Here is a 27,056-nt window from a genome sequence, read left to right as displayed (position 1 = left end):
ACCAGTACATTTCTAGATGGTCAGAACTTTCTCGAGTCCTGCTTGCCTCTGTGCTGACTGACTCTGAGTAGCTGACTCTGAGTAGCAGTCCATCCACGGTGCAGAGTGGGAGGTCAGAAGCTTAGACTCTTACCTCTCCCTTACCTGGCCCACTTCTGGACATCTCTTCTCTCCAGCCCCAGCACTTTCTCCCCGACATGGCCTGCCGGTGTCCCCCACCCCTCATGTGGGCTACAGCAGTAGCATCCTACATGACATGACCTTCACCTCACCTTTCTAGCCTCCTGCGCACCCCCACTCTCACTCTACCTCCCCAGTTTAAAATAAACACTAGAGCCCTTACCTGCTTCTCCAGCAGCATCATTCACTTTTCTCTCCCCTCCCCTCGATGCCATCCTTAACTGGCAAGCCTTAACCCAAACATGCCTCCATGAAGCCTCACCTGACCAACTTGTCCTTATGTAAAATTGACCATTCTGTTTTTATCCTCCCATTTCCCCTGTACATCCTTTGTCAAGGCACCTATATCACTTTATTACAGTTATTTATCACTTCTCTCTCCCTTAGCTAGACTCTGACCTCTCTGGAGGCAGGTTTATTGTCTCGTGGTTTTCTCTGTCACAAAACATTAAATATATGTTTGATGGATGTTTGCTGCTGATAGTAAAAATAGCTGCCAGGAATGAAGGTGTTGATGCACTGTACCAGGTATTTTAGATAATCTCACTTAATCCTCCCAACAACCCCATAATATATAGGTATTACTTTGCACATGTTTATAGATCAGGAAACTGGGGTCTGTACAGGTGAGCAGCTTTCCAAGCATTGTATGTTACAGTATTGTGTCAGAGCACAGGATTGTAACTCAAATTATACCTATTACAGATTATATTTTCTCCTAGAAATTATGAGCATCTATAGTCCTATAGGGGCCACTTCATTATGAGTTGATTGGCATAGGGCCCATCTGGATGTCTATCAACCACTTACAGGTTGGGTTCCTAATTTGGGGACTGGGATCCCTAGGATTTGGAAGACTCTAAATGTCAGTTTTATCATTTGTGGATAGAGGAAAGGTTTCTTTTTCTTTAATCAGATTTTTACAATTGGTGTGGGACCCGCAAAAGGTTAATAACTACTAATATAACATTATTTCTATAGAATAATGTAATATTATTAGAAAATAGAATTATAATAGAAATATTATAATAGAATATTATAGAAAATAGAATTTTCCAAAGACCGGAAGTTAGTTTATAAGTTAACATCTGGAACACAGCCCTTTTTGTCAAGTAGAGATTATGTGTTTTGATAACTTGAATGAATGAAAATGACTCACCTTAGAGACCAGGTTTTTCTAAAAGTGGCAATTTTCTTTAGACACTGTAATATAATCATTCCTGTTAGGTCTCAAATGGAAAATTGCCTGTTACAGACTGAATGTTTATATATACCTCCCCCACCCCGCACCACCAGCCCCCTGTGCCAAATTCATATGCTGAAGTCCTAACACACACACACACCACCCAGTAAATTGGTATTTGTAGGGGAAGCCTTTGGGAGGTAATTAGGTTTAGATGGGGTCATGAGGATGCCCATGATGGGATTAGTACCTTTCTAAGAAGAGACGAGACCCAGGAGCATTCTGTCCTTATCTTGTGAGGGTACAGCTAGAAGGTGGCTGTCTCCAAGACAGGATGAATGAATCTGCTGGCATCTTATTTTGGATGTCTCAGCCTCCAGAATTGTAAGAAATAAATGTCTGTTATTTAAGCCACCTGTCTGTGGTATTTTATTATAGCAGCCTGGGCTAGGACCCTCTCCCTTTCTGTCTCTTGCCTGGTGAAATATATTAAATTGTTCATGTTCGTGAAAAAAAAATCTGTGGAAAAAACCATATACATTTTAAACATGTCACTGCTTCTGTAGTCACAATTTTTTTCAAGTAGTGTTTTCATTTGATTCCTCAGAGGAAAATGTGATAGCTTTTCCAGATCAGAGTGGGATATTGGGAGCACTTGGGTGGCTCAGTCGGCTGGGCTTCCTTATAACTATGATGCCTTTGGCTCAGGTCATGATCTCAGGGTCCTGGGATCGACTCTCACATCTATGCGGAGCAGAGAGCTTTCTCCCCTGCCACTCATCCTGCTTGTTCTCTCTCTGTCAAATAAATAAATAAAATATTTTTAAAAACATATATTTCTTTAAAAGTGGGATATTATATATCATGTGTTTTCCTCCTTAACTGTGTTCTTAATTTTCATTGTGGGACTTGTTAGTGTTTCTCCCTTGGTGTTCTGGCTGTAGGTGGGCACCTGATGGACTTCATGTTAATTTGATTGCTGGCTTCCCTTTTTTCATTTTGTTACAGCAAAATGGCTTTTATGACAGCTTGGAGTTGAATATTGGTACTTGGGGAGAGTTGAAATGAAGGGAAAATCTTGTTATTAGGCAGTCAGAATATTCAGTTACATTAATATGACTTGCTAAAATACTTGCAGTTCCACTAAAATGTAATCACCGTAGGGCCTGATTCTCAGCATTTCACCTTTAATGGTTGTCAAGGGGGCTTTAAACACAGTGGCACATTTGTTACAAGTAGCACTTGGTGAAAAGAAGAAAAGCATTGCTAGGAAGAGATCTAATCTTACCGGAGAATTTCCAGTGAGGGTTACAAGAGAAGCCATCTCACCCTTTTCTGGAGTGCCCATGTCCTCTGGAGAGCTCCAGGAGTTGAACACCTTCTCCTGTTAACAGCAAGGAGAGCCACAGCCGAGCACATGTGTGACACGGCTGCAAAGCCCTCATCCCGGTGAACCGCGAAAGCACAATGTAGGACTCTTCCATGTTACAAAAGTGCTTCTGAGCCACCTTGTTTCTCAGTGGATTGACAAGAAAATGATCCAAAAAGAAGAAAGCAGTTTCTATTTTTCATAGTATGACAAGCTTTTCCTAATCTCTTTCACTTTGAAAAAACATGTAGAACCTGACAGCTCTCATTGTTTGCTATCTAAAGTTTTCTACATTCCAGTTATGAGAATGGAAAGTGGCAAGGAAATGACTGATTGCAAGAACTTATTTGAGCCATAGAGGCATGGTGTTACTTACAGATTTATCCAAATTATCTATGCCTGCTCGTCTGTAGTCCTGTAAAATGGGAGTTGGCATTCGTAATTCTGGCTCTGAAGTACTCAAACATCACAAATGCCTCTGAATCATCATAAATATTATTAAATAAAATCATAAATTTTATTTAGGAAGATTTTTATTAGTGGGATTTTTGTTTGTTTGTTTTTAAGTAAGCTCTATATCCAGCGTGAGGGTTAAACTCAGGACCCTGAGATCAAGAGTCTTATGCTGTGCCAACTGAGCCAGCCAGGCATCCCAAGGAAGGTTTTATTTGATATAGTTAGAGATTTTCTTGTTCTTTGAAAACTGGCCCATGTGAGCTGTATGAGCTCTTTAAGTGAATCAGAACATGAGACTGATCAAAACCGTATTCCCCAAAGCCTGAGTAGTCTGGATATAAATAAGCATTTACTGGGAACCTACATTAGACTGTGAAAACTAAACTTAGTTAAAATACCAGCACTTAGGTCAAGGGTTAAGCTTTCACGAATGGAGTCATAGTTCAGACAGTTCCTTTCCAGCACAACCCTCCTTTTAAGGTTACATGTCAGAATATCACAGCCATGTGTCATTGGATTGGGGTGGGGGGTATAGGATATGGTATTTGAATTTTTAAAAAAATCAAGTGTTTAGTCTTATTTATTGGTTTGTTTTCCTCACTTTTGTGGATTTTTTAAAAAGATAATTTGAGAGAGAACAAGCACAAGTAGTGGGTACAGGGGGATGGGGAGCAGAGGGAGAGGGAGAAGCAGGCACTGATGACAAGACCCTGAGATCATGACCTGAGCCAGAGGCAAATACTTTACTGAGCCACCCAGGTGCCCCAATGTGGATCTTTTTTTTTTTTTTAATTAAACTTTTTTTTTTTTTGAGATTATTCTGAATTCCTAAGCAGTTATAATAATAGAGATCCCAGTACCTTTTTTCCAGTTTCCCCTGCAGAACCGTAGTTCTATGTCACAGGCAGGATACTTACATCATTGCAGTCAAGCTAGAGACTTTTCTAGCCACATAAGCTTCCCTCCTGCTTTTTCACCATCTCTAACCCAGGCAGCGACTCCTCTCTTCTTCACCTCTGTAAATTTGTCATTTCAAAATTGCTATGTAAGTGTATTGGCTTTTTTCAGTCAGCGTAATTCTCTGAAACTTCATCCAGGTTGTTAAAGTGTATCAATAGAGTGCTCCCTTTTTTTTCTGAGTAATATTTCATGATATTTGTTTCCAGTTTTTGGCTATTACGAATAAAGCTACTTTGACCAGGTACAGGTTTTTGTGTGAACATGGGTTTTCATTTTCTAAATGCCCAATAATTTTAATGGTCACTTAATACTTAATTCTGTACCTGTACCATAGTTTATTTAGCCTGTACTTCTACATGGATATTTAAACCACCTGCACCCCTCATTTTTGCTATTATATCACTGATGACAGTCCTATAGGTAAATTGTAATGCACATCCGCTTTTATTTCCTTAGCATAAGAATTTCTAGAAGTGAGCTTGACCATGCAAAATTTTAAGTTTTTTTTTAAGTACTTCTCCTTTTTTAAAGTTTTTATTTTTAAGTGCATCTAATTCCAAAGCCTTTTTATTATCTCAAAAACGCCATACAGGTCAACACTTTACACCCTTCCCTCACCCCCAGACAATCACTAGCATTTTTTGTCTGTATGGATTGGCCTATTCTGGACATTTCTTGTAAGTGAAGTCATACAGTATGTGTTTTGCATCTGGAATCTTTTACTTAGCATAATGTTTTCAAGTTCATTCATGTTGTAGCATGTGCATAGCAATACTTATTTGCTTTAATAGCTGAATAACAGTCTCTTGTGTGGATGTGTACACATTTTGTTCATTCATCAGTCAGTGGACATTTGAGTTGTTTCCATATTTTGGCTATTGAAAATGATGCCATTGTGAATATTTGTGTGCAGGTTTTTACTTGGACATATGTTTTCATTTCTTTTGGGTATCTACCTAGAGGTAGAATTGCTGGATGGTAAGGTAGCTCTGTGTTTCACTTTTTGAGGACCTGCCAAAATGTTTTCTACAGCAGACGTTACCAGGTGACAGTCCCACCAGCAGTGTGTGAGTGTTCCAGTTTCTCCTTATCCTTGCCAAAATCTATAATCGTTGGTCTTTATGTTTATAGCCATCCTAGTGAGTGTTACTAAGAGACAGGGCTAGAGCAATTTGAGCAATGCTAACTGGCTGAGAGGTGGCCTTCTCAGCCATATGAAAACCCTTTGCATACTACTAATGAAGTTCTCAGTGGTGACTGCCTCTGGACTTCTGTAGAAAAAGAGGAAATTGTGAACCTACCTTCCCCTCCTGCCTGAGCACTTGACCTGGTGTGTGGTTCTGGGAGGAGCCCATCCGGTCTGGCTGGCAGCCCTTTGAGCTGTGCTGGAGGGCTCAAGGGCCTACAGAGGCCTGGGGTGGGAGTAGCTACTCATCATTCCTGGACTAAGTTGCTGTTTTGAAACAAAAGTTTGCAGAAACTCTTAGGTAGAAAAATTTTCATGCTATATTGTATCAAGAACAGCAGTTCTACTTTTTTTTTACAGAAAAAAACAGTCTTGGATACTGAGATATATAGAAAGGTTGTGGATTTTTTTTATTTTCATAGGTGGCATTCCAAAATACATTTTGCAGGTCCTAAGCGGACAAAATAATAGCCTTACAATGTACTTTAAAAAACAACAACAACAACAACAACAACTGTGTGGTGAATTACAAAGAGCCCAAGGTGTGGACATAGAGTAACAGCTCTTTTCAGTGTGCCTGGGGCTTTCCTGGATCCCCCCCACACACACACTTATTTTGTAACCCAGGAAACCCTTGAGTTCCAATAAACCAGGATAGTCAGCCACCCTAAGTCTGTATCCTGCAGATAAATAAATATCTGAACTCTCAGAACTTGCATTTTCCTCATCTAAAAATGAGGATAATTCTTTATTGTCTTTGAAAAGCTGAATAATAATCAATAAATGTTAGCTTCCTTGTCAGTTAAAGCCTCGGGCTAGTAATAAAAGTGCCATAGTGTCTTCATAACCAAATTCTATACTTTAGACAACAGACCTTTTCATTTCCTTCCTAGTTCCAACTTAATCAAGGCAGAGGGAGCATTTATTCCTTAGGGCAGAGCTGCCACTTGGTGCCTTGATCATGTGTCCCAACCAAAATGAAAGCCAGCAAGGAAAAGGAGAGTTAACTTTGAAGAACCTGTCCTCTCTACCCTACTCACCTGTTAATTTCTAAGTCTTGCCTCTGTTGCTGAGTAACAAATTACTGCAAGATTTAACAGCTTCAGACAGCAATCATTTGTCCCTCCAGTCTCTGAGGTTCAGGAATCCCAGTCCCTCAGAGGCTTAGCCCAGTGGTTCTCCCTCTGGGTCTTTTATGCAGCTGCAGACATGCTGCAGCTGACGGGCCACAGGTCTGTTGCCAGGCTCACTCAGGTGGTTGTTGGCAGAAGGCCTCAGTTTCTTGCCAGGCTGGCCTTCCCTGTAGGACTGCTCATGACATGGCAGCTGGCTTTCTCCAGGGCTAATAAGCTGAAAAACAGAAACATAGGCACTGACCAAAATGGAAGTCACAGTGTTTTTAAAGACCTGGTCCAAGAAGTGACATGCCATCCCTTTTGCTATTTTGGTCATATGCACAACCCTGGTTCAGTGTGGGAGTGGATTATTTGGGGGCAGGCATCTTAGAGGCTTTTTTCACAGAATGACCAGAGTCATTGAAAGGAACCATGACCATCTAATCCAGGTAATGGAGCCAATAAGAAATGGCTCAGTTTAGGACTGATGATAACAGGGCCCAAGCCAGCACCCACATCTCAGCCAGTGTCCACATTCTTCCCATTGCCCACTTGTTCTTCCAAGCAGTGTACATAGTTGGCTGTGGCCAAGTCAATGCCATGATTTCTGGTGGTGGTAGCCAGTCAGTGGCATCCCATACCGCCCATTCAGTATGATTAAACAAGTAGTTAACTAAATTCCTTCTGTTTGCCCAGAACAGCTGCTGGGAATTATAGGGAGCAAAAGAGAAGTTCCCTATCCTCACTGAGCTTTACAGACATGGCCACCACTGCTGCCTGGCTCAGGAGGTTGTGCTAGGGACTAGGGTTCTCTCTCTTTACTGACAGACATTCCAGAATGGGGATGGAATTTAGGCTACTTTAATGCATGCTGTTAATATGTGATATGTACTCAGTAACACAGTGTTTGAAAGATCAGAGAACTGATCTCTAACCTAATCGAGTTTTATTTCATTCAGCTTGAGAGATGGGTTGAAAGGAAATGATTTTTTTTTTGTATTTTCTTTTCTGGCTGGTGGAGTTTGAGCAAATCGAATTGTAACAAAATTTGTTAGAATGAAAAATAGTAAAAAAAAAAAAAAAAAGGAATGAAAAATAGTTTGTCCCTGAGACCGCAGTCCTTGTCTAGACTCTGTCAGTGTAGTGCAATATATGGATACTGTTTCAGTGATAGAACTTCAAGAACTTTAGGAGATTTATTAGCATCAAAAAACCAATTTATTAATTATATATATATATATATATATATATATATATATATATATATATAAAATGGTTCCCAAAGAAGGCTTTTTATCTAAATTACCCAAGTGACTTTTCAAAAAAAATTAATTTCTCAGCTTCTAGGCTACTGAATTAGAATTTCTAGTAGTGGGTCCCAGAAATTTCTAGGGATGGGATCACAGTGTCTGTGTTTTTTAAACCTCCTCGGTAATTCTCAATGCAGACAAATTTGAGAACTCTTTGATATGAAACTCTAAAAGACATGGAGGCATTCATTCACTCATTCATTCATAGTTTCAACCAGTAATCAGCCACCTGTCAGGCATCGATCCAGGCTCTCTGGAGATACAAATAAGAATATCAGAGGTTTGCCCTTGAAGAGCTTAGAGCTTAATTGCGATTGTGACAAATGAACAGATAATTACAGTATAACTGATAATCACATCATTTTTAAAAAATAAGCCTATAATTTTATCACTGATTGAGATACAGTGGAAGTGGTGATGGGCATATGAAGAGGAGGTCAGGAGGATTTTGTTATCCCTTTTTCTATCATCTTCCCATGTAGAGAAGATTTCTGAGGCCTCTCTTCTCTTACTAAGCATCATAGGTGAATACAACTGATTTCTGGTTTTTTAACTTGATAATATTATTTATTTTTGATGTTATTGAAAATAAAATTCTCTCATTCTCACGGATATGAACTCAAACAATATTGATACATATTGTCACCATCCTTTTATGGTGATGAAGATGCTTCTGTGAAAGTTTGTATGGGCTAGTTTTTTTTTTTTTAAGATTTATTTAGAGCATAAGAAAGAAAACACTCATGCAAGTAGGCAGAAGGACAGAGGGAGAGACTCTTCGCAGACTCCCTGCTGAGTGTGGATCCTGACATGGGGCTTGATCTCAAAACCCATGGCATCTCAGGTACAGACCTCTTTCCACTCTGCTAAAGAGTGGATCTTCTCTTCCACCCACAGAGGAGTCAGTGACATCCCCTTAACATTCTAGAGGAATTTATCTAGAGACCCTTAAAAATCTCCTGGCAGCCCTGGGGCTCAGCGGTTTGGCGCCACCTTCAGCCCAGGGCCTGATCCTGGAGACCTGGGATTGAGTCCCATGTTGGGCTCCCTGCATGGAGCCTGCTTCTCCCTCTGCCTGTGTCCCTGCCTCTCTCTCTCTCTGTGTCTATCATGAATAAATAAATAAAATCTTTAAAAAAAATCTCCATGTTCACAAATATTATTATGGCATGTGATCCACCCAAAATAGAGAATATCAGACCCATGAGTGGTGGATATGGGCACATTTCATTGCCCATGGCCTTTGCAGGGAACTCTTGATTCATGGCTTGGCAAAACTCATTTTCATAAGTATTGAATGTAAAATTGATCAATGGCAAAGGTCTTTGTAAGATGATACTAATATGTTTGCAACATACATTGTGTGCCATGTACTCGCTATTCTAAAGATTTGACATATATTCAATTAATCACATGAGGAAGGTACTGTAATTACATTTATTATTTTTATTAATTTTTTTAAAGATTTATTCATTCATTCATTCATTCATTCATTCATTCATTATTCATGATAGAGAGAGAGAGAGGCAGAGACACAGGCAGAGGGAGAAGCAGGCTCCATGCTGGGAGCCCGACGTGGGACTCGATCCCAGACTCCAGGATCGTGCCCTGGGCCAAAGGCAGGCGCTAAACTGCTGAGCCACCCAGGGATCCCCAATTATTAATTTTTTTATTGGGAGTTCAGTTTGCCAACATTTAGCATAACCCCCAGTGCTCATCCCAAGTGCCCCCCTCAGTGCCCGTCACCCAGTCACCTCAACCCCCAGCCCACCTCCCCTTCCACTACCCCTTGTTCGTTTCCCAGAGTTAGGTGTGTCTCATGTTTTGTCGCCCTCACTGTAATTTCCCATGCATTTTCTCTCCTTTCCCTTTATTCCCTTTCACTAATTTTTATATTCCCCAAATGAATGAGACCATATAATGTTTGTCCTTTTCCGATTGACTTATTTTACTCAGCATAATACTCTCCAGTTCCATCCACATCGAAGCAAATGGTGGGTATTTGTTGTTTCTAATGGCTGAGTAATAGCCCATTGTATACATAGACCACATTTTCTTTATCCATTCATCTTTCGATGGACACCAAGGCTCCTTCCACAGTTTGGCTATTGTGGACATTGCTGCTATAAACACCGGGGTGCAGGTGTCCTGGCGTTTCACTGCATCTGTATCTTTGGGGTAAATCCCCAACAGTGCAATTGCTGGTTCGTAGGGCAGATCTATTTTTAACTCTGAGGAACCTCCACAGTTTTCCAGAGTGGCTGTATCAGTTCACATTCCCACCAACAGTGCAAGAGGGTTCCCCTTTCTCCACATCCTCTCCAACATTTGTTGTTTCCTGTCTTGTTAATGTTCACCATTCTCACTGGTGTGAGGTGGTATCTCATTGTGGTTTTGATTTGTATTTCTCTGATGGCCAGTGATGCGGAGCATTTTCTCATGTGCTTGCTAGCCATGTCTGTGTCTTCCTCTGTGAAACTTCTGTTCATGTCTTTTGCCCATTTCATGTTTGGATTGTTTGTTTCTTTGCTGTTGAGTTTAATAAGTTCTTTATAGAACATTTATTATTTTTTAAAAAATAACCTCTACCCCCATCATGGGGCTTGAACTCACAACCCCAAGATCAAGAGTCATATGCTCTACAGAATGAGCCAGCCAGGTGCCTCTGTAATTCATTTGTTTTATAAATAATAAAACCAGGGCATGAAAGAGTGAGTCACTTGCCCAAGGTCACATGGCCAGTTAAGTGATGGGGCAGAGATTTGAACCCAAGCTGTATAGCTCCAGAGTATAGGCTCCTAATCACTGTTCTCCAGAAGTGATTGACTCACAGTTATCTTTGCACACTGTATATTGCTATACCTTTCAAGAAGATGGGGTCACATCCATATCACATCCATATCCGCTGTCATTTCCTGATCAAGCAGTATGCTGTTTGGCACATGGTAGGCACTTGTTAAGTATTTGTTAATTCAGTGAGTCAGGCGCCTTTCTGTTGACTAGTAGAGAGAAGGACAGTTCTTCTGTGAGAATTACTGGGAGCACAGAAATAAAACTAGTCACGGGGATGACTGAATCCCGGCACTTGATCTTTTGCCTTCTCACTGTAGCCTTCTGGGGATTAACTAGTCAGCAAAACTCTAGAGAGCAGAGTTCTAAGTCCATCTGCAGCAATCTAGCCTTCATCCATCAGCAAGGAATGTTCTCTATGTAGATTAGCATGGTCTTTTTCAGATGACAGGGTGCTTCACCTAAGCAGAAGTCATCATTACCCGTTCTTGTTCTTTTGTGAACAAGTGAGAATAAAGTTGTTATCTTTAAGGTAATAAAACTCTATAAGAGTAATTTTTTTGGCCAATCCTCTCCAAATGTTGTTGGGTAAGTGGGGTAGTGTATGGGGTCCTTTAATCCTCCTTCTGAGAACTTGGGAAAGGACTTTGAATTTGTTGGCACGTTCTTTTCTTTAACTGTGAATAAGAATTCCCCTAGAAAAAAAGTTTGAAGGTTATGTTACTCTCCTCCTTCCTACTGCTGAAAAAATTATCTACATCTACTGAGTGGGGAAGAAATTCCTTCTACTCTTTAAGGAGGGGGTGTGTGTGTTAAGCATTTTGGTATTTTGTTATTGTATCTTTCACATCTTATGAGGAGAACAACTCCCTTAGAGTTCCAAATCCCTAGCACTGCAGAGCTCTTCTCTGGGGAACACCTTCTGTAAGTAGGATTTAGTCCATGTTTTAGGAAGCTGCCATTGTGGGCTCATGTGTATCACTCTCTGACACCCTCTTCCGTTTTATAATAGCAGGTATATCTCCTCAGTGATGGTATCACCAATAAATAATTTTTGTATGCATAGAACAAGTTGGAATACTTGCCCTTTGAGGGACTTGGGCTTTACCTAGAGGTGCAAAGTGTGTTCCCATAATACCTGAAAACCTAAGTATGCAAGTCCTGTCAGAGTTGAAGTTGATATGTGCTAACTGACTTGTCAAGACCGCAAAGTTGCAAGTGGCCAATGGGGAGTCTTTGCAACATCTAATCTGGGCCTTGGAGATGGGGCTGGAAATGAAGACCTTAAGGGACAGCAGGGAGGAAAGATCCACAGATGATTCACTTAAAAACAAAGCCACAGAGGTGACTCCACTGGAGTCCTTCTTTAACCAGCAGTGGTTAAAATAGTACTTCTTAAAAAAAAAAAAATAGTACTTCTTAAATAACTGGTGGGCAGCTAAGGAGTGGGAGATGGGCACTTCTCTTTTGACCTGTCTAATTTTACCTTTTTTTTTTTTAATTTTTATTTATTTATGATAGTCACACACACAGAGAGAGAGAGAGAGGCAGAGACATAGGCAGAGGGAGAAGCAGGCTCCATGCACCAGGAGCCCGATGTGGGATTCGATCCCGGGTCTCCAGGATTGCACCCTGGGCCAAAGGCAGGCGCCAAACCGCTGCGCCACCCAGGGATCCCTAATCTTACCTTTGTAATAAGGAAAATTGATTATTGCAACATTTAAAATCCACCCCACCCCCCATTGAACACTTTTCCAGAGTGAGGCTGTTCACCTGCCTCTAACCATGGAGCCAACCTGAAACAGTCCTTTGTCGTGCCCTCCTTTTGCAATTATTTATCCAAAGCCCTGAGTAAGACTGTGTTCTCTCTCTACTTGGGTGAAGTGTGGTAAGCAACATGATTGTGTCAGATTGTTATGCCCGTAGAATGGAGGTTAGAAAGTATGGGAATCCTGCAGGGAAAAAAGAAGCAGCATAGATTCGTGGTTTGGCAGAGTGAACAGTGCTGATATGGCAGATAGTGTCTCTCGAGCCAAGATTTATTTAATCCGGAGTTATCACTTTTTTAAATGCCAGCATTCTAAAGGAATTCTGTTGTCAGTTTACTTTCGTATCTGAAAGCTTGTTAGCATTTAGATATCATTCCCCTCACGGTCTTTATGATAGTGTTTTTTATATTTTATATTTTGACATTTCTGAGCAAGGTATGGTTTACGTTCCTCCTCTCATTCTGGAGCTGATTTTCTCCAACCTAGAAAAACCTTTTTAAATTCAGGAAAGAGTGTTGTGACTCCCAAATTAAAGCACTATTTAATGTTTTGTGTTATTGGCAGCCAACTTGAAGAATGTTCCCATGCCTGCCTAACACAAGTTGACTGTTAAAGAGATGAATGGGTAGGAGAAGAGAAAGTGGAGGCAGATTTCATCCTGACCCCTCGTAGCTCGTCAGCTCAGTTGACTCATTTTTAGATGAATTGTGACCATTCAAAGCATAAAACAGCATATGATGAGGAAGTTCTACTAAACAGTAGTTAAATATCTGCAGTAAACACATCTGTAAGCCAAAGGCCATGTGACTTGACTGATTTTACAGGCAAGGCAGTTTTCACAGCAAACTGCCCGCTGCCTCCTACGATGGCCGTAGCAGCAAGCAAAGCCAAGACTTGACCCTAGAGATCGTTACTGCTTGTGAGTTTAGGAAATCAACTTTCTTCACTATAGCAAAAAATTTTTTAAAATCTTGATGTCTTTTAAAACAGATTTGCCCTAAGATCTTCATACTTTTCAGCCTCTGAGCAGCCTTCCCCCTTGTCCTGCTGCAGATATAAACAGCCAAGATGATAGCATTTGCATTCTCAGCGAGACCAAAAACTCATCTTGAGAGCTGTGAAGGAAGCAACTTTCTACACCATCTCTCGTTAACCCCAGCACCCTTCTATTGTCACCCCCTCCCATTCTCTCACATTTTGTGGTCCCTCTTGGGTGCCAGATGGAAAGCTGGGGGGGGGGGCGCAACTGATTTGCTTAAAGCTTAATGTGGTGTCTTTTTATTTATCTCTTTTGAACAAGCCTCCAGCAAACTCTTTAGATCAAAGAGAACACTAGTGGTTATTTAACCTCACACAAATGATTCACCTGGACATACTCTTCCTGGAGGGAGCTGACAGATTTTCCACAGGAGCAGGGCTCTCTCTGGAGGATGAGGTTTTGCCCTTCTGTGTTCTGCTTGCATCAGTATGGTCAGGTTTCTGCATTTCAGGCCGTGGTAGTTCTGATGTTTCTCTTGCATTCAGGCTTCAGGTGTCCTACCACTCTTAGTATGTGTGGCGGCAGGAACTTGCTGCAGGACATAGAATTAACATGTGATTCGCAGCACCTGGGTGGCTCAGTGGGTTAAGTAACTGACCTAGGCTCAGGTCATGGTCTTGGAGTTCTGGGATCCACCCCCACGTTGTCAGGCTCCGAGCTCATTAATTAATTTTCTTAGATACTTGCGGCGAGGCACAATTGTAATACAGTTACATGGTTACCGCAAACACTCTAGAATTTGATAGCAAGAGGCAGCTTGCAACTGTCTTTTGGAAAATGTGCATAAAAGAGGAATTCTTTAAAATCAGTTCTTTCCGGGGGCACCTGGGTGGTTCAGTGGCTGAGCGTCTGTCTGCCTTCGGCTCAGGGCATGATCCCAGATCCCAGGTCCAGGGATCCAGCCCCCCAACATAGGGCTCTCTGCAGGGAGCCTGCTTCTCCCTCTGCCTGTGTCTCTGCCTCTCTCTCACCGTGTCTCTTATGAATAAATATAAATAAAATCTTTTTTAAAAATAAAATAAATAAAATAAAATATGTTCTTTTTTAAGAGGGGGTGGGGAGGGGGGAGAGAAAATTTTAAGCAGGCTCCACACCAGGACGGAGCTTGACACAGGGCTTAGTCTCACGGCTCTAAGAGCATGACCTGAGCTGAAATCAAGAATGGGATACTTAACCAACTGAGCCCCCCAGGTGCCCCTAAATTCTATTCTAAGTTACCTGTCTCTGATCTCTATCCTTTTCCCATTTTTAATGTCATTATCTTTTCTTTGTGGCCTGTGAACTAGTGAATACTTTGAATACTGTTATGCTTGGATTTTCTTTTTTTTTTTTTTGACAGATCCTATTCCCATCGTGGCCTGTAAGTCTGGGAAGCCCTGTAAGGTTGAGAGGGCATCAGAGACTTGGCATTATGGAAGATAGGGAAGCGATGCTTGGCCTGGTGTCAGTGTGATCTGGTTCCTGGGAGATCCTGACCACCCCCTTTCCTGGCCAGATCAAAGAATGGCTTGTTCTTTTCTTCATTTAGGACCAAAGCTCTTCTACCATGGGCCCAGTGCCTGGGCTTGGTCCCTGCTAGTACAATTGTACGGAGCAGCTGTGTTCCCACTTGGCCTGGCTTGCCCGAGCTGCCAGTACAGTGACTCAGGTGGTTGAGAAGTAATATCTCTGGCCCACGGGCCGCCTAGAAGAGTGAGGCCCTGCAGCAATCAGGCAGGCCACAGACCTGGCAATATGGTTGAATGTCTTGTGCAAAGTGGATCATACTGTTCCCATGATTGCAGGTCACTAGGCAAAGTGTCAAGGGTTTTTGCAGGGCCCTTTGCTTCTCCTGTTCCTTTAGAAAAGTACAAAAGAGTAGAGCCGGGCCCACAGGCCACTCAGCATGTGTCTGATTCACCCAGCAGGGTGGGCCAGCCCCGCCTGGCAGTGAAGAATTAATTTGCTGAAACCTTTTGTCATATGCCTACGGCTCAGCAAGGAAGATGAGGAGAAAAAGGGCATGGTGCTGGCAAGCAGGCTGCAGTCAGGATCATGAGGGGACAGTGGCAGTGAGAGCAATTAAGGCTTGGCATCTTCTCTTCCTCGCCTTTTGGCCACATGCTGTCTGCAAGTTGTGCCATGTGGTTGCTTTCTGTGGACCACTACCGAGTGAGCGCTGGGTGCTAGGCAGGGAGTGGAGGACAGGAGGACTCCCATACTTGCCATCCACTACCACCTCCTCCTGGCCTACCCCGTGGCCTTGGAGCATGCCAAGCACGCACTGGCCTTGGGGCCCTTGTATTCACCTGTTCTGCTAACTGGGATATCCTTTGCCTTGATGCTCTGCCCCTCTCGGGTATCTGTTCTCTTGTCACCTTCTTGGGGCTGCATTCTCTAACTATATTTTCCAGAGTACATCATGCTTCATGATCCCACCCCACCCCTGCTGTATTACTTTTTTACTGACAGTTTACATAACAGATACTATAGGTGCATGTCTCTCTGCCAGCCTGGAATTTCATCTCGTTCCCTGCTGCATCCCTCAGCGCCTACGTGCCTGGCACATAGTAGGCACTTGGGAAGTGCACGACGTGTGAGAAAGTGAATACATGGTACAGAGGGGTGTTGGATACACGGCTGGCTAGACAGAAACGTGAGCTTATGCTGAGTAAACGATGAAAGTAAACCTTTGGCGACTGTCTCTTGGTAACCTGTGTGAAAACAAACACCTATGTCTGACAGGGTTACAGTACGCATCCAGCTGTGAGTGTGGTAGAGGGGGAGTTTGGGGGAAGCATTTAACGTGTCAGAGTGCAGCCCAGAATCAGACCTGTGGTTCACAGATCTGGACTCCACTGACTGACGACCTGTGTGCCATCTTTTCTCCCCTTTCACTATAGACATTTCGAGAGTAACACGCCACTCTCTTGTTATTCTCCGTATATGTTCTTTCAGGGAATGTTTTACTAGCTGTTTCATATGTTCCTAAAGTGTTTTTTTTTTTTAAAGATTGTATTTATTTATTCATGAGACACACAGAGAAAGAGGCATAGGCAGAGGGAGAAGCCCAGGATCATGCCCTGAGCCAAAGGCAGATGCTCAACCACCAAGCCACCCTTGTGTTCCTAAGTTTGCTTGTGAAAAGTTCTGCCAAACTAAGACAAGAATTCTCAAGTGAAGGAGAAATGCAGTCTAAGAACAGATGTGCTCTTACCGAGAAAAATCACGTCTTGTGTGTATGCTTTTGTAGAGATGTTCCATCTTAGTCACAAGAGTGTTCCTGTGCCTGCCAGCTTCCAAGGGCCTCTGCTCAGGATGGGTTTAGACTGGGAATACTCAGGACAGATGGCTTGTAACAGAATTCTTTAATATCTCCAAATACTAAATTTCACAGTTTCTTTTGGTAACCTGCTGCTGGCTTCAGGATTCTTGGACTGAAATTTTACCTTATGTTTAATCAAGCTGCTTTTCTGTTACTGTGATGTTAGCCTAGATTCTCAAATTGAATGATGTCCTAGACATTATTCCTAGGTCGCTATACCGGTTCCTGGGGCTAATTTTTTCTAAGACCACTCACATTCTGCCCACCTCCCAATTCCATCCCACAGATCAGTTCCTTTTCATTTTCTACTTTTTCTTTTTTAACTTGTTTCCACCTTTTCTGTATCCTCCTTACATTTAAAAAACAAAACAAAACTGGTTATAGCTCCTCTGGAAGGCCTCTTGGTTAAAACTTAGAATGATTCCCTTATTGCTTTGTCAGGTGTTTTCCTAATGATTTGAATATTAACTTTACAGCTTAGTATTAATTATACAGTTTGTTGTATGTATCATTCTAATGTCTACTCATTTGCTGGGTTACTTTGGTTTTGTTTTTGCGTTATAGCATCTGGTCTCTTATTTTTTTTAAAAATTTTTTAAGGTTTTATTTATTCATGAGAGACATGAGAGAGAGAGAGGCAGAGACACAGGCAGAGAGAGAAGCAGGCTCCATGCAGGGACCCCGACGTGGGACTCGATCCCAGGTCTCCAGGATCATGCCCTGGGCTGAAGGTGGCACTAAACCACTGAGCCACCCAGGCTGCCCAGCATCTGGTTTCTTTCCGCACTGTAAATGTCTAGTTTGTTCTAGGTGTCTAGGTATGCTCCTTTTGTGTTTATCCCTGCTCAACGATCCTTTGTACACAGTAGGTCCTTGATGTTTATGTAGCTCATTACTACATTCATTTTAGCCTTGTCTTCCATCTTTAGATAATGCCTCATATTGATCAGCCCCTCTCTCATGTCATGTTATCAGTTCACCCACCCTCCATTGCTGTTTTGTGGGGGACATTGAAGAAAACATTGTGGGTGGGTTATCTTCTTTTTTTTTTTTTTTAATCCAAAATCTGTTTATTAGGATAGTGTCCCACTCATCTTGATTCAGGGAGCTTTTAGTGCTGCTTCTGCCTGAAGGAGCATCCTTCTGTAAGCCTTGCTTTTCCTCCCGTGGGCTGACAGAGGACAGTAGAACAGCCGACACACAGAACTACCGTCTGTGCGTGGCTGAAGACGGTGGTGATTTTGTAGCATCCTGGGCACTTCACGTCCATGAAGTAGGAGTTGGGGCTCTGCACCAGGCGCTGCTTCTTGTGCTTCCTCTTCTCCTCTTCCGCGGATGGGTGCAGGAGATCCTTCGCAAGAGGCATGTTCTCGTGGGGAGGTCGTCACCGCCGGAAAGGCGTGGGTGGGTTATCTTGATGACTGGGGGCTCATTGATGGCATTGAGTAAGTACATGGGCCAGGTATAGAACTCTGCAGTGTCCCTGCTAAGAAGCACGAGGGGCCACAGATGGTTGGCAGTATTTCTCAACTTCATAGTTGAACTCATTGCATACATATAGTAGGAAACTGTTATTGAGGGCTTATTGCATGCCTGGCACAGCTCTGAGGATTGTATGTGTATTAAATCATTTGATCTTCTTAACCTTTGAAGTAATTCCTCTACATTTGCCACCATTTTACAGATATGAGGTTAAATAACTTGTCCAGAGTCACATTGCTAGTAAGTGGACAAAGTGGGTTTCAAACCCAAGTGGTCTGATAAAGAGCCCAGCACTTAGCCACCTAATCCCCTGCTGGCCTGTTATGCCTGTATACCTGCTCTCAGCTACTTTGTACTTAATACCTGATTTTTATATGTGTAATATGATCCGTTAGTAAGCTGTATACCCATTAAGTAAAAGCAGAATCTAGATTTAAAATGTTTTGGAAGAAAGTGGATTTGCCCCCCATGGGCATCTTGTCCATTAGTCATCAGTCCAGTAGTCAAGGTGTTTATAACCTTGCTCCTCCTTATGCTTGTTTGCTTTTTGTTGACGGTGAAGGGGAATCCCTGACCTCCATATACGTGGATAAAGTTAAATTGTATCAGTGATTTCAATTTCACAGAAACATGATGTTTGTCTTCTAAAAACTTATGTGTTCTAGATGATCTTCAGTAGATGATGAAAAAAATAATTAGGTATGGTTGAATTGTTTTTTAACTGTAGGACTTTTATTTATTTTGATTTTTTTAAGGATTTTATTTTATTTTATTTATTCATGAGAGACACAGAGGGAGAGAGAGGCAGAGACATAGGCAGAGGGAGAAGCAGGCTCCATGCAGGGAGCCTGATGTGGGACTCCATCCTGGGACTCCAGGATCAGACCCTGGACTGAAGGCAGGCACTAAACCGCTGAGCCACCCAGGGGTCCCTAACTGTAGGACTTTTAATAGATAAAGCATTTCTTATTTAAAGATGGTACCCATTTTAAGAGGAATTCTGCTTAGGGAGTGTAAAGCTTAACCAATTCTTGAGATTTTCTAGAATTTCTGTCCCCTGAAGAGGTTTAGTCTGGTGCAGGAAAATGGATCAGGACCAGAATGGTCTTAGGAGTGCAGTATGTTAAAAAGCTGTTTAATTTTGGAATTTCAGAAGTGATATAGCACTGTGATTGTGTATAATTGTTGGCACTTGGATGTGTGGAAGTTGGTAAGTTTCTGGTTTCCAGCCATGGGTTGAAGGAGTCACCCCACTCCCACCCCTGGGGGGAAGGATAGTAGTTATAGAAGACTGGTAACTACTTCTTACAAAGTGTTCTTGATGGCTCCACCTGTCTCTGTCTCACTGTAGGCTGGATGAACATCATTGTAACTACTAGAGTCCATGGATAAAGTTTATCCATGAAATTAGCCAAACAATACATATACTTCGGTGTGGTAAGCCAAGGAAGAGAAGTGTCATTAAATGATTAACAGCTTACTTAGTTAATAAAACCAATTTTGCCTTTGCCGAGGGAAAGAAAAATATTTGTGGTTATTTCTATTAAGAGTAATGACAAGGAAAATTGAAAATATATACTTTCTAACTTTAATATAGAAAATCTAGTCAATATGCATATGAAAAGATGCTTAGCTGTACTGTAAATGTAAATCTTAAATGGGGGCAAATGTGAGGAGCTATAAAATCTTAGAAGATGAAGGTAAATCTATAACTACTGATAGGAGACTATATCTCCAAGATGTTTTAAGTGAAAGCAAGTAAGTAATATGTACTCTTCTTGATATAACATTGTTTTGTTTGTTATCTTACTGCAACCTCCATAGTAAGAATATATTTTATATCACAACAGAGTACATTGTACTTACATATATCATACTTATATGATACAGTAACATATTATGAAAGATTTATGAAAATATTCATTCTCATTAGGGTAAAGCACTGATTATTATTATTGTAATTATTTTTTTAATGCTAAGTTGACCTAATCATCTAGTAGTGGGTTGAAATCCACAATTTTAACACCCATTGGCATGATGCCGTTTGTGCTCAGAAGAGAAAAATCTCGAGGTATGTCCAAGAAATGTTACCATCAGGTTCCTTCTGACAGTGGGGCTTTGGAATTGTGGTTGGGGTGAAGCAATGAGATTTTTGGTTTTAGCGCCTCTTTTCGTTTTTAATATTTGATTTTTTTTTTTTTACCATGGACATGAAATATTTTTAAATAATAATTAATGAAATAGCAAGCAGAGGAAACCATCTCCTCACTGTGGACTTCCTTCCTCCAACATGGCTCATCCTATCTTGGCTACAGACAAGCTTACCTCAAGCTTTGGTTCTTGCCCAGATGGGATCTTCTCCCGTCTGCCACCTTTCTCAGTCCAGTTCCACTCTTTTCTCCACTGAGATTCCAGCTTCGCGGAAGGCATTTTTATGGAACTGTGAAAAGAAGTTCAGAAAACTGGCACTTCATTTATAAAGTGAATTCACGGGATTCTGTATTCCCTGTGATTTTCAAATTAGACCTAGCACACAAATTACTTGGGGAGTTAAAAAAAAAAGTTTCCACATAACCTTGTCTGTAGTATATCCTTTGAAAAGGTTTGTTCTTGTTCTTTTATGATAAAACTGTATAAAAAGCATTTTGAGTAGAGATTAATCAATGTCTATTTTTCTTAATAGGTTTTAAAATGGAAAATTTTGATGCATCACTTAGTACCTATTTCAAGGCATTACTAGGCCCCCGAGGTAAGGTGGTTTTGGTTTTTTTGCTCTCCTCCCCTTATAGACACTTATAAATATTGCATGAAGAGATTCTAGAAAACATTAGTGTCTTCTGTGATAAGACTAATGCTTTGTCCTGGATAACAAGGGGCTGGAGAAGTCCTGTGACAACGGTCTTGAAGTAGTACAGTGTTCCTGGCTATCAGAGCAGAGACACAGCTGCTGTGACCCTCTGCTGACTGTAGCTGGGGATCAGATCATGCTGGAAAGCTTGCAGCCTGAAAATGCTGCAGATTTCACCATCATTGGTGGTGTGTTTTCCTCAGTTCTTGTGAGTCTCCAGATGAGATTAGTTTCCAAGATGTACTGCTGGAGTAATTTAAAACTTTTCCCCTTTTACAATTTTAAGGGCATATTAATGTCCTTTCATGTTATGTCACTTCGATGGGTAATATATGCACCTGACCTCACTTTTTATACTTCATCGTTTGTTTCCTTTTAGGAAGTAAATCCACTCCATATTGATTTCTTCGAGCGTCATCTGTAATGTCTCCTGATGTATCTATAAAGAAGGAATTCATTAGGTTCATAGGAAGGGTCATTTAAAAATTGCAAGAAGCTTTTAAACAGATGAAAATATTTTGAGTTTCACTGATGATTTTTCAAGTACAAAAGAAAACAGGAAAAGGAATTCATCACTTAGTGTTGTAGAAATGAAATGTATTTGGTAATAGTAATGATGTGGAGAAAGAGTCTAATTGGTATGACCTCTTTGGAGGGTAATTGTGTCTTCCTTTGAAATCAAGAAGCACATGCCCTTTGACTCAGCTGTTTGACTCCCAAGACTTTATCCTATGGCTTATCTTGATCAGTTATGCAAAGATAGGAATAAGTATGTTCCCTCCAGCATTGCTTGACAAGACTGGAAATAATCTAGGTGCCCATCAAGAGGGAAACAGGTTGAGTAAATTAGTGTTCAGCCAAGTAAAAAAAAACAAATTAGATCATCTTGTATTTATTTGTGTTACAGTGATGCCTTATTCCAACTTTATGGGAGAAACGAATCCAATATTAAATGGATGAAACAATAATAAAAATGATCGGTTTACATTATCAAGATTGACTAACTCCTGAGACCAGAACACTTGTTCTTGTCATGTTCTACTTTGCATTCTCAGTACATCAGCACTTCTGTCCTCAGAAAAGTCCCTCTGCCTTTCATGGTTGTAGGATGGTGCAGAAGCTCCAGACAGCACCTGCAGAGGAGGAGGAAAAAAATCTGTTCATTTGCATGGTTTTAAGAACAAGGAAACTCTTCCACAGGGCTTTTGGCCCAACTGTCATTTCCTTGGGAGCTCAGAGGCCTCAGTTGCTTCACATGCCCATGTCTGAACAAGTCAGCAGAGAGTGGGCAAGGACTACCAGGGTTGGCTAGATCCCTAAGAATTTACTGCTGGAGCCACAGTTGGGCTGGAAGTACTTGGCATTATGAAGGAGGTTGGATACTTGCACATATGGCCTTATAAAACTTAAAAAGCAAGGTATAAAATAGAACATTAAGTAAAAGAAAATGGGAGGTTTTTGTGTGTGTATTTATCGTGTTTATGATATATATGTACACACAAACATATGTAACAATTTAATGTTAGTTGCTAAGTGGGAACTTGCTTTCTTACAGTTGATAACCGGGGCCCAGAGTTGAGAACACGAGGCATTAAGAAACCTTTTCCTTAAGTTCCCTGGGGCCAGCCACCTCCCTGAAGAATTTCTGAGAACCGCCAGTTCTGCAGAACTGTCCTAACACACACCACCACCTTAACATAAGTAGTAGTGAGAAGGTGGAGGGCATCTCCCTCTGAAGCCAAGGGAGGAGCACTGCAGAGAAACATTAGGAGAATGTAGAATGTCTGCAGGAAAGGAGAGTGACAATCCATTCCCCAAGTGGATGGGTGCTTTTCCTACAAGATCAGAAGAAAAAGCATGGGAGAAAGTAGCAGGATGGCCCAGTCAGGAGGTCGAAGAAGGGACAGAGACTGTCCCCACTAGCTGCTGCTTCTCTGAAGATGGAAGAGGCAAAACCTGCATGTGCCTCTGAGCTCCAGAGTAGGTGACCTTGGAGGGCAGATAAGATTTGAGAGTTCATAAAAGCAGCATGCCAAGGGAAACGTGCTGAAGAGGTGGCTTCCTGGGAGTCAGCTGCAGGATGAAGTTGACTTGCAAGGGATAGGTTAACACCTAGGGAGTCTGGCTGCCAAGGAGGTTACCCCCATCCGAGGAGAGGGCTGTCAGATTGCTGCTGGCAGCTACTTGGAACTAATTTTCCTCATCCCCACTGGGGAAAGAAGATGTGAGTAAGGGAGATCTCTCTTACACTGTAGCTCCCTTGAATCATTGTAGGTCTTTGCTTTCAAGCTTCTGCTGCTCAGGAGGTTCCTTAGTAGTCACTTCACTGCTCGGTCATATTTCATCCTTTTTTTTCCCCCCCTAAAAATTGTCTCCTCTGCTGCTGACCATTGCACTTAGAGCAAATGCTGCCTTTCTAATCACTGATTGTCGTTGAGCTGGATAAATAGCCCATTTTCTCTGAGTCTGCACATGCTGGCTGGGTAGGCTAGCAGATACTTTATTTCAGGTGAGGACTTTGGAGTTCAAAGACTGTCATTTCTGGAGTTTCATTGTCCTGTGCATCATTCATTCAGCAGATCTGGCCAATATAGCTAGTGGAAAATTTAGCTTTCTCCTTGCTTTCTTTATGATTCTTAGAAAGGATTTTTTTTTTTTTTTACTTTAGCAAAAACCATGCATGATCTACACGTTATTCAGAACATGTAACGAGGAACCTCACCTTTTATGACAGATATTGAAAACTCTTGCTTTCTTTCCAGTTGCTTTGTTGGCATTTAGGAACTTGAGTATTAGATGACTATTATAAAATTATGGGGAGAGAAGATTTTTAATATTTGAAAAAAAATTATGGTTGTTTTTTTATCACTAAATATTTTCCTTTTCTTATTTTCCAGATACCAGAGTAAAAGGATGGTTTCTTCTGGACAATTACATACCCACTTTTATCTGCTCTGTCATATACTTACTAATTGTATGGCTGGGACCAAAATACATGAAGAATAGGCAGCCATTCTCTTGCCGGGGAATTTTAGTGGTATATAACCTTGGCCTCACATTGCTGTCTCTCTATATGTTCTGTGAGGTAAGTGTCTGCCTTAAATGTGCTCTGATCACTGTCCTGAATTGTTGTGTTCCTAAATGAAGAAGGGCAGCTGCATTGTAGGGGTGGTGGGATGGGTGGACTGGGAGAGCAAATACATTAATCCACTTTTAGTATATTTTAAAATTGATTTTTCAAAATGTCAGAGTTGTTTATATAAATATGCCCTCTAGAATATCTAAAATAGAAGCTTTTGCTATTGATTCTTTTTTGATGTTTCATGTTATATTCATAATTAAATATTTCCAGAAATACTTTAATGCAAACAGAATACAGAGTGGAAAATGAACAAAATGTGAAAAACAGATCTGTGAACATTTTATTATTAAGCATTTAATAAATGTAGGATTCTTGTTTGGAGGTGGGGGAGGAAGGAAGTGGGTAGCAGTTGTGCTTGGTGTGTTTTTTGGTAAGTCAGCCTCTCACCTAATCTGATAACTGTAAATAGCTTTGAGATTTGACAAGTTCATTTTTTAAAGCTGAAGAAGAGTGGATGGTAAGATCTGCACTTAGGATTTGAATGGTCTGTAAGTTTGAGCCAAATTATTTTTTCTGTGTAACTGGGATGTTGAAAACCAAGTTTGATGATCTCAAACCGTAACATTGTAGCTGAAATAAAAATGAAAGAAATTGGAATCAAAATTTAGGTCCTCCCTATTTTCCACTGTTATGTAATACAGGTTTTAAAGCTAAACAGGGGAGGAAAGCTGCCCTCCAAGGGTAAACACAGTTGGTATATATTTTTAGGGAAGAGGACTCCACCTTTCAGGCTTACGATACAAATGTCTCACAACAAAACTATTGTTAAATCTCTGGGTGGAGAATTAAGCCATATGTAAACATTTGCAAGCATTCCCGTTTAGATTTTTATGTTTTTATTGTGGCTTTAATTCTCCAAGGAGCAGTAAAGAAGAAGATAAAGGGAGAAGGGGAGAAATTAAAATGAATCTTAAAAGGGGTGTTTAGAGGAAAGAATGAATTCTCCCATTAGCCTCAGGCCTCTCCATCCTGCCCCCCTGTCTGCATGTGGTTCTGTGCAAGAAAGTGTCTCGGTGGATACACCACTGCAGAATGCTCTGTTTGATCATGAGACATACTGATTGCACCTCTGGGAAGTCTACCTTGTTCTCCATGGATGTTTTGTAAGCCAGCCAGAGAGTTTATCGTTAGAATAGTAGATGCTACTATCATTACTTTTATGCCTCATACTCTGTGAAATGCTTACAACCCGTTTTTCCACTTTTTTCTATCCTATTCTAGAATGAAGTCAGTTTAATTAGCCTCCAGGATGGATATTGCAGGATTGGAGGCAGGGGCAGTGCACAGGAGTGACTCCTGGGCCCAGCACTATGCACATCTGTGTTCGAGGGACAGAACTACAAGCTGTCAGGTTTTTCAGAGTGAACTGTTTATTTTCCCATAATTGGTAGATGATACAGCCATGTCCTTAAGAAAGCCTTTATAGAGTTTATTGTTCTGTATAGCAATATTCTAGAGACAAAATATTTAAGATTATTAAATCTTGTAGAACTTAAGGATCTGCCATTTCTCAAGCCCTAGAGGTACAGCTATAACTTCATAATTTAACTTCTCTTTAATGGATAATTCTTGGGTAAAGAGGGGAAGAAAAGTACTGTATATGAATTGCTGCTGTGTGCATAGGACTGAATTTGGAGGGTTCCAGAAGCACCATAGTAGGAAATACAAATTTTCCTCTGACAGCTTGGTGAGAACTAGATATGATGTTGAATGGTCTGAGCACTGGATAAAGAGACTTAAGAAATAAACATTGGAGGAAAACATTTTTAACTCACAATTTAGTACACATAAAGAGTAATCATAAGGAGGCAGTCATTCCTTAAATTAAATCCAATTTCTAAAAATATACCCAGATCAAGTATTTCGGAGTTGAAAATAAGCCCTAAATTTTACTACTTGTTACATTCCATTTTTGTCTTTTTTCTGTACTTACATAAGCCCATCAGTAATGCCATTGTAACATATCCTTTGTCAAATTTTTTATTTCATCTTAGCTACTGTTTTTTTTCTTTAAATTGGCATTTATATTCCATTGAATATTAAAACCTAGGAGGGCAGTTATAGAGTTTTATGACAACAAACTGAGAAGGTCATGGACCCTACCTGGGCCCCTTGTTTCAGAGAAATGTCCTGAGAGCTGGAACCATTTTCCTGTGGTCATACAGTTGGCCTGGTCTTGATTATTAATCTTTATTTACCTTTCTGCTTATCTACATATTTGGGTTTGTAAGGAATTTAAAAAATAAATATGTAGTCGTTGATAGCTGTGTTTATTTAATCCTGTGGCATGAATTCACAGCTGCCTTGGCAAGTTCTAGGCTAATTCAAATAAAATTAACTGTCACTTAAAGGAGACTAATCTTGAAAGAAGGGAAGTAACAAAGAAATGAAAGCAGGGAGTCACTTTAAAATTACCAGAAGAAGGAAAATAACTAAATGATAGTTTGAAAACTGTGAAACAGTTTAAAATATAGAAAAAATTTAGACTTGGGCCCTGGGTGGCTTAGTCAGTTGGGAGCGTCCCTGTTGATTAGCATGGGTCTCATGCACTGATTGTGGATGGGACTCCGTAGTAGTTGCGGGGGAAGCATGGTCAGTATTGTACAGGACGCTGGGCTTTGAGCCTTAAGAACTGCTAGTCCCGGGACGCCTGGGTGGCTCAGCGGTTGAGCATCTGCCTTTGGCTCAGGGAGTGATCCTGAAGTTCCAGGATCGAGTCCCACATCGGGCTCCCTGCATGGAGCCTGCATCTCCCTCTGCCTGTGTCTCTGCCTCTCTCTCTTCATCCCTCATGAATCAATAAACAAAATCTTAAAAAAAAAAAAAAAAAAACTGCTAACCCCTTTACTGAGTAGGAGACACTTTGAGCTCTCAGCCTGCACGTTATGCCCTGCTCAAACCCCCCAACACCAGTTTCTTTCAT

The 27,056-nt window shown here is 41.1% G+C and overlaps 2 protein-coding genes across 4 annotated transcripts in view; one reads left to right on the top strand and one right to left on the bottom strand.

Moving 5' to 3' along the window:
• ELOVL5 (ELOVL fatty acid elongase 5) overlaps positions 1-27,056 on the top strand; it is a 75,092-nt gene that overhangs the window by 26,688 nt on the left and 21,348 nt on the right. For 2 of the 3 annotated variants that reach the window (XM_038554321.1, XM_038554323.1), the window contains 2 exons: positions 20,827-20,892; positions 23,889-24,076. In XM_038554321.1, the coding sequence (XP_038410249.1) occupies positions 20,835-20,892; positions 23,889-24,076 (246 nt within the window). In that variant the 5' untranslated portion in view covers positions 20,827-20,834. Of the gene's footprint in view, positions 1-20,826; positions 20,893-23,888; positions 24,077-25,354; positions 25,485-27,056 lie in introns of those variants that run through there. The other variant, XM_038554322.1, reaches the window with a different exon arrangement.
• On the bottom strand, positions 17,711-18,061 carry LOC102157175 (40S ribosomal protein S27-like). Its single transcript, XM_038554325.1, has one exon. It carries the CDS (start codon positions 18,025-18,027, stop codon positions 17,773-17,775), a length of 255 nt encoding a protein of 84 aa, XP_038410253.1. The 5' UTR covers positions 18,028-18,061; the 3' UTR covers positions 17,711-17,772.

This window comes from Canis lupus, chromosome 12, assembly GCF_011100685.1.
Source record: "Canis lupus familiaris isolate Mischka breed German Shepherd chromosome 12, alternate assembly UU_Cfam_GSD_1.0, whole genome shotgun sequence".
NCBI classification, from domain to species: domain Eukaryota; kingdom Metazoa; phylum Chordata; class Mammalia; order Carnivora; family Canidae; genus Canis; species Canis lupus.
This window is presented reverse-complemented; position numbering and strand designations above follow the sequence as displayed.

Bases quoted from the DNA above. Each gene is read 5' to 3' on its own strand.
- LOC102157175 (XM_038554325.1), bottom strand. From the start codon at position 18,027: ATGCCTCTTGCGAAGGATCTCCTGCACCCATCCGCGGAAGAGGAGAAG.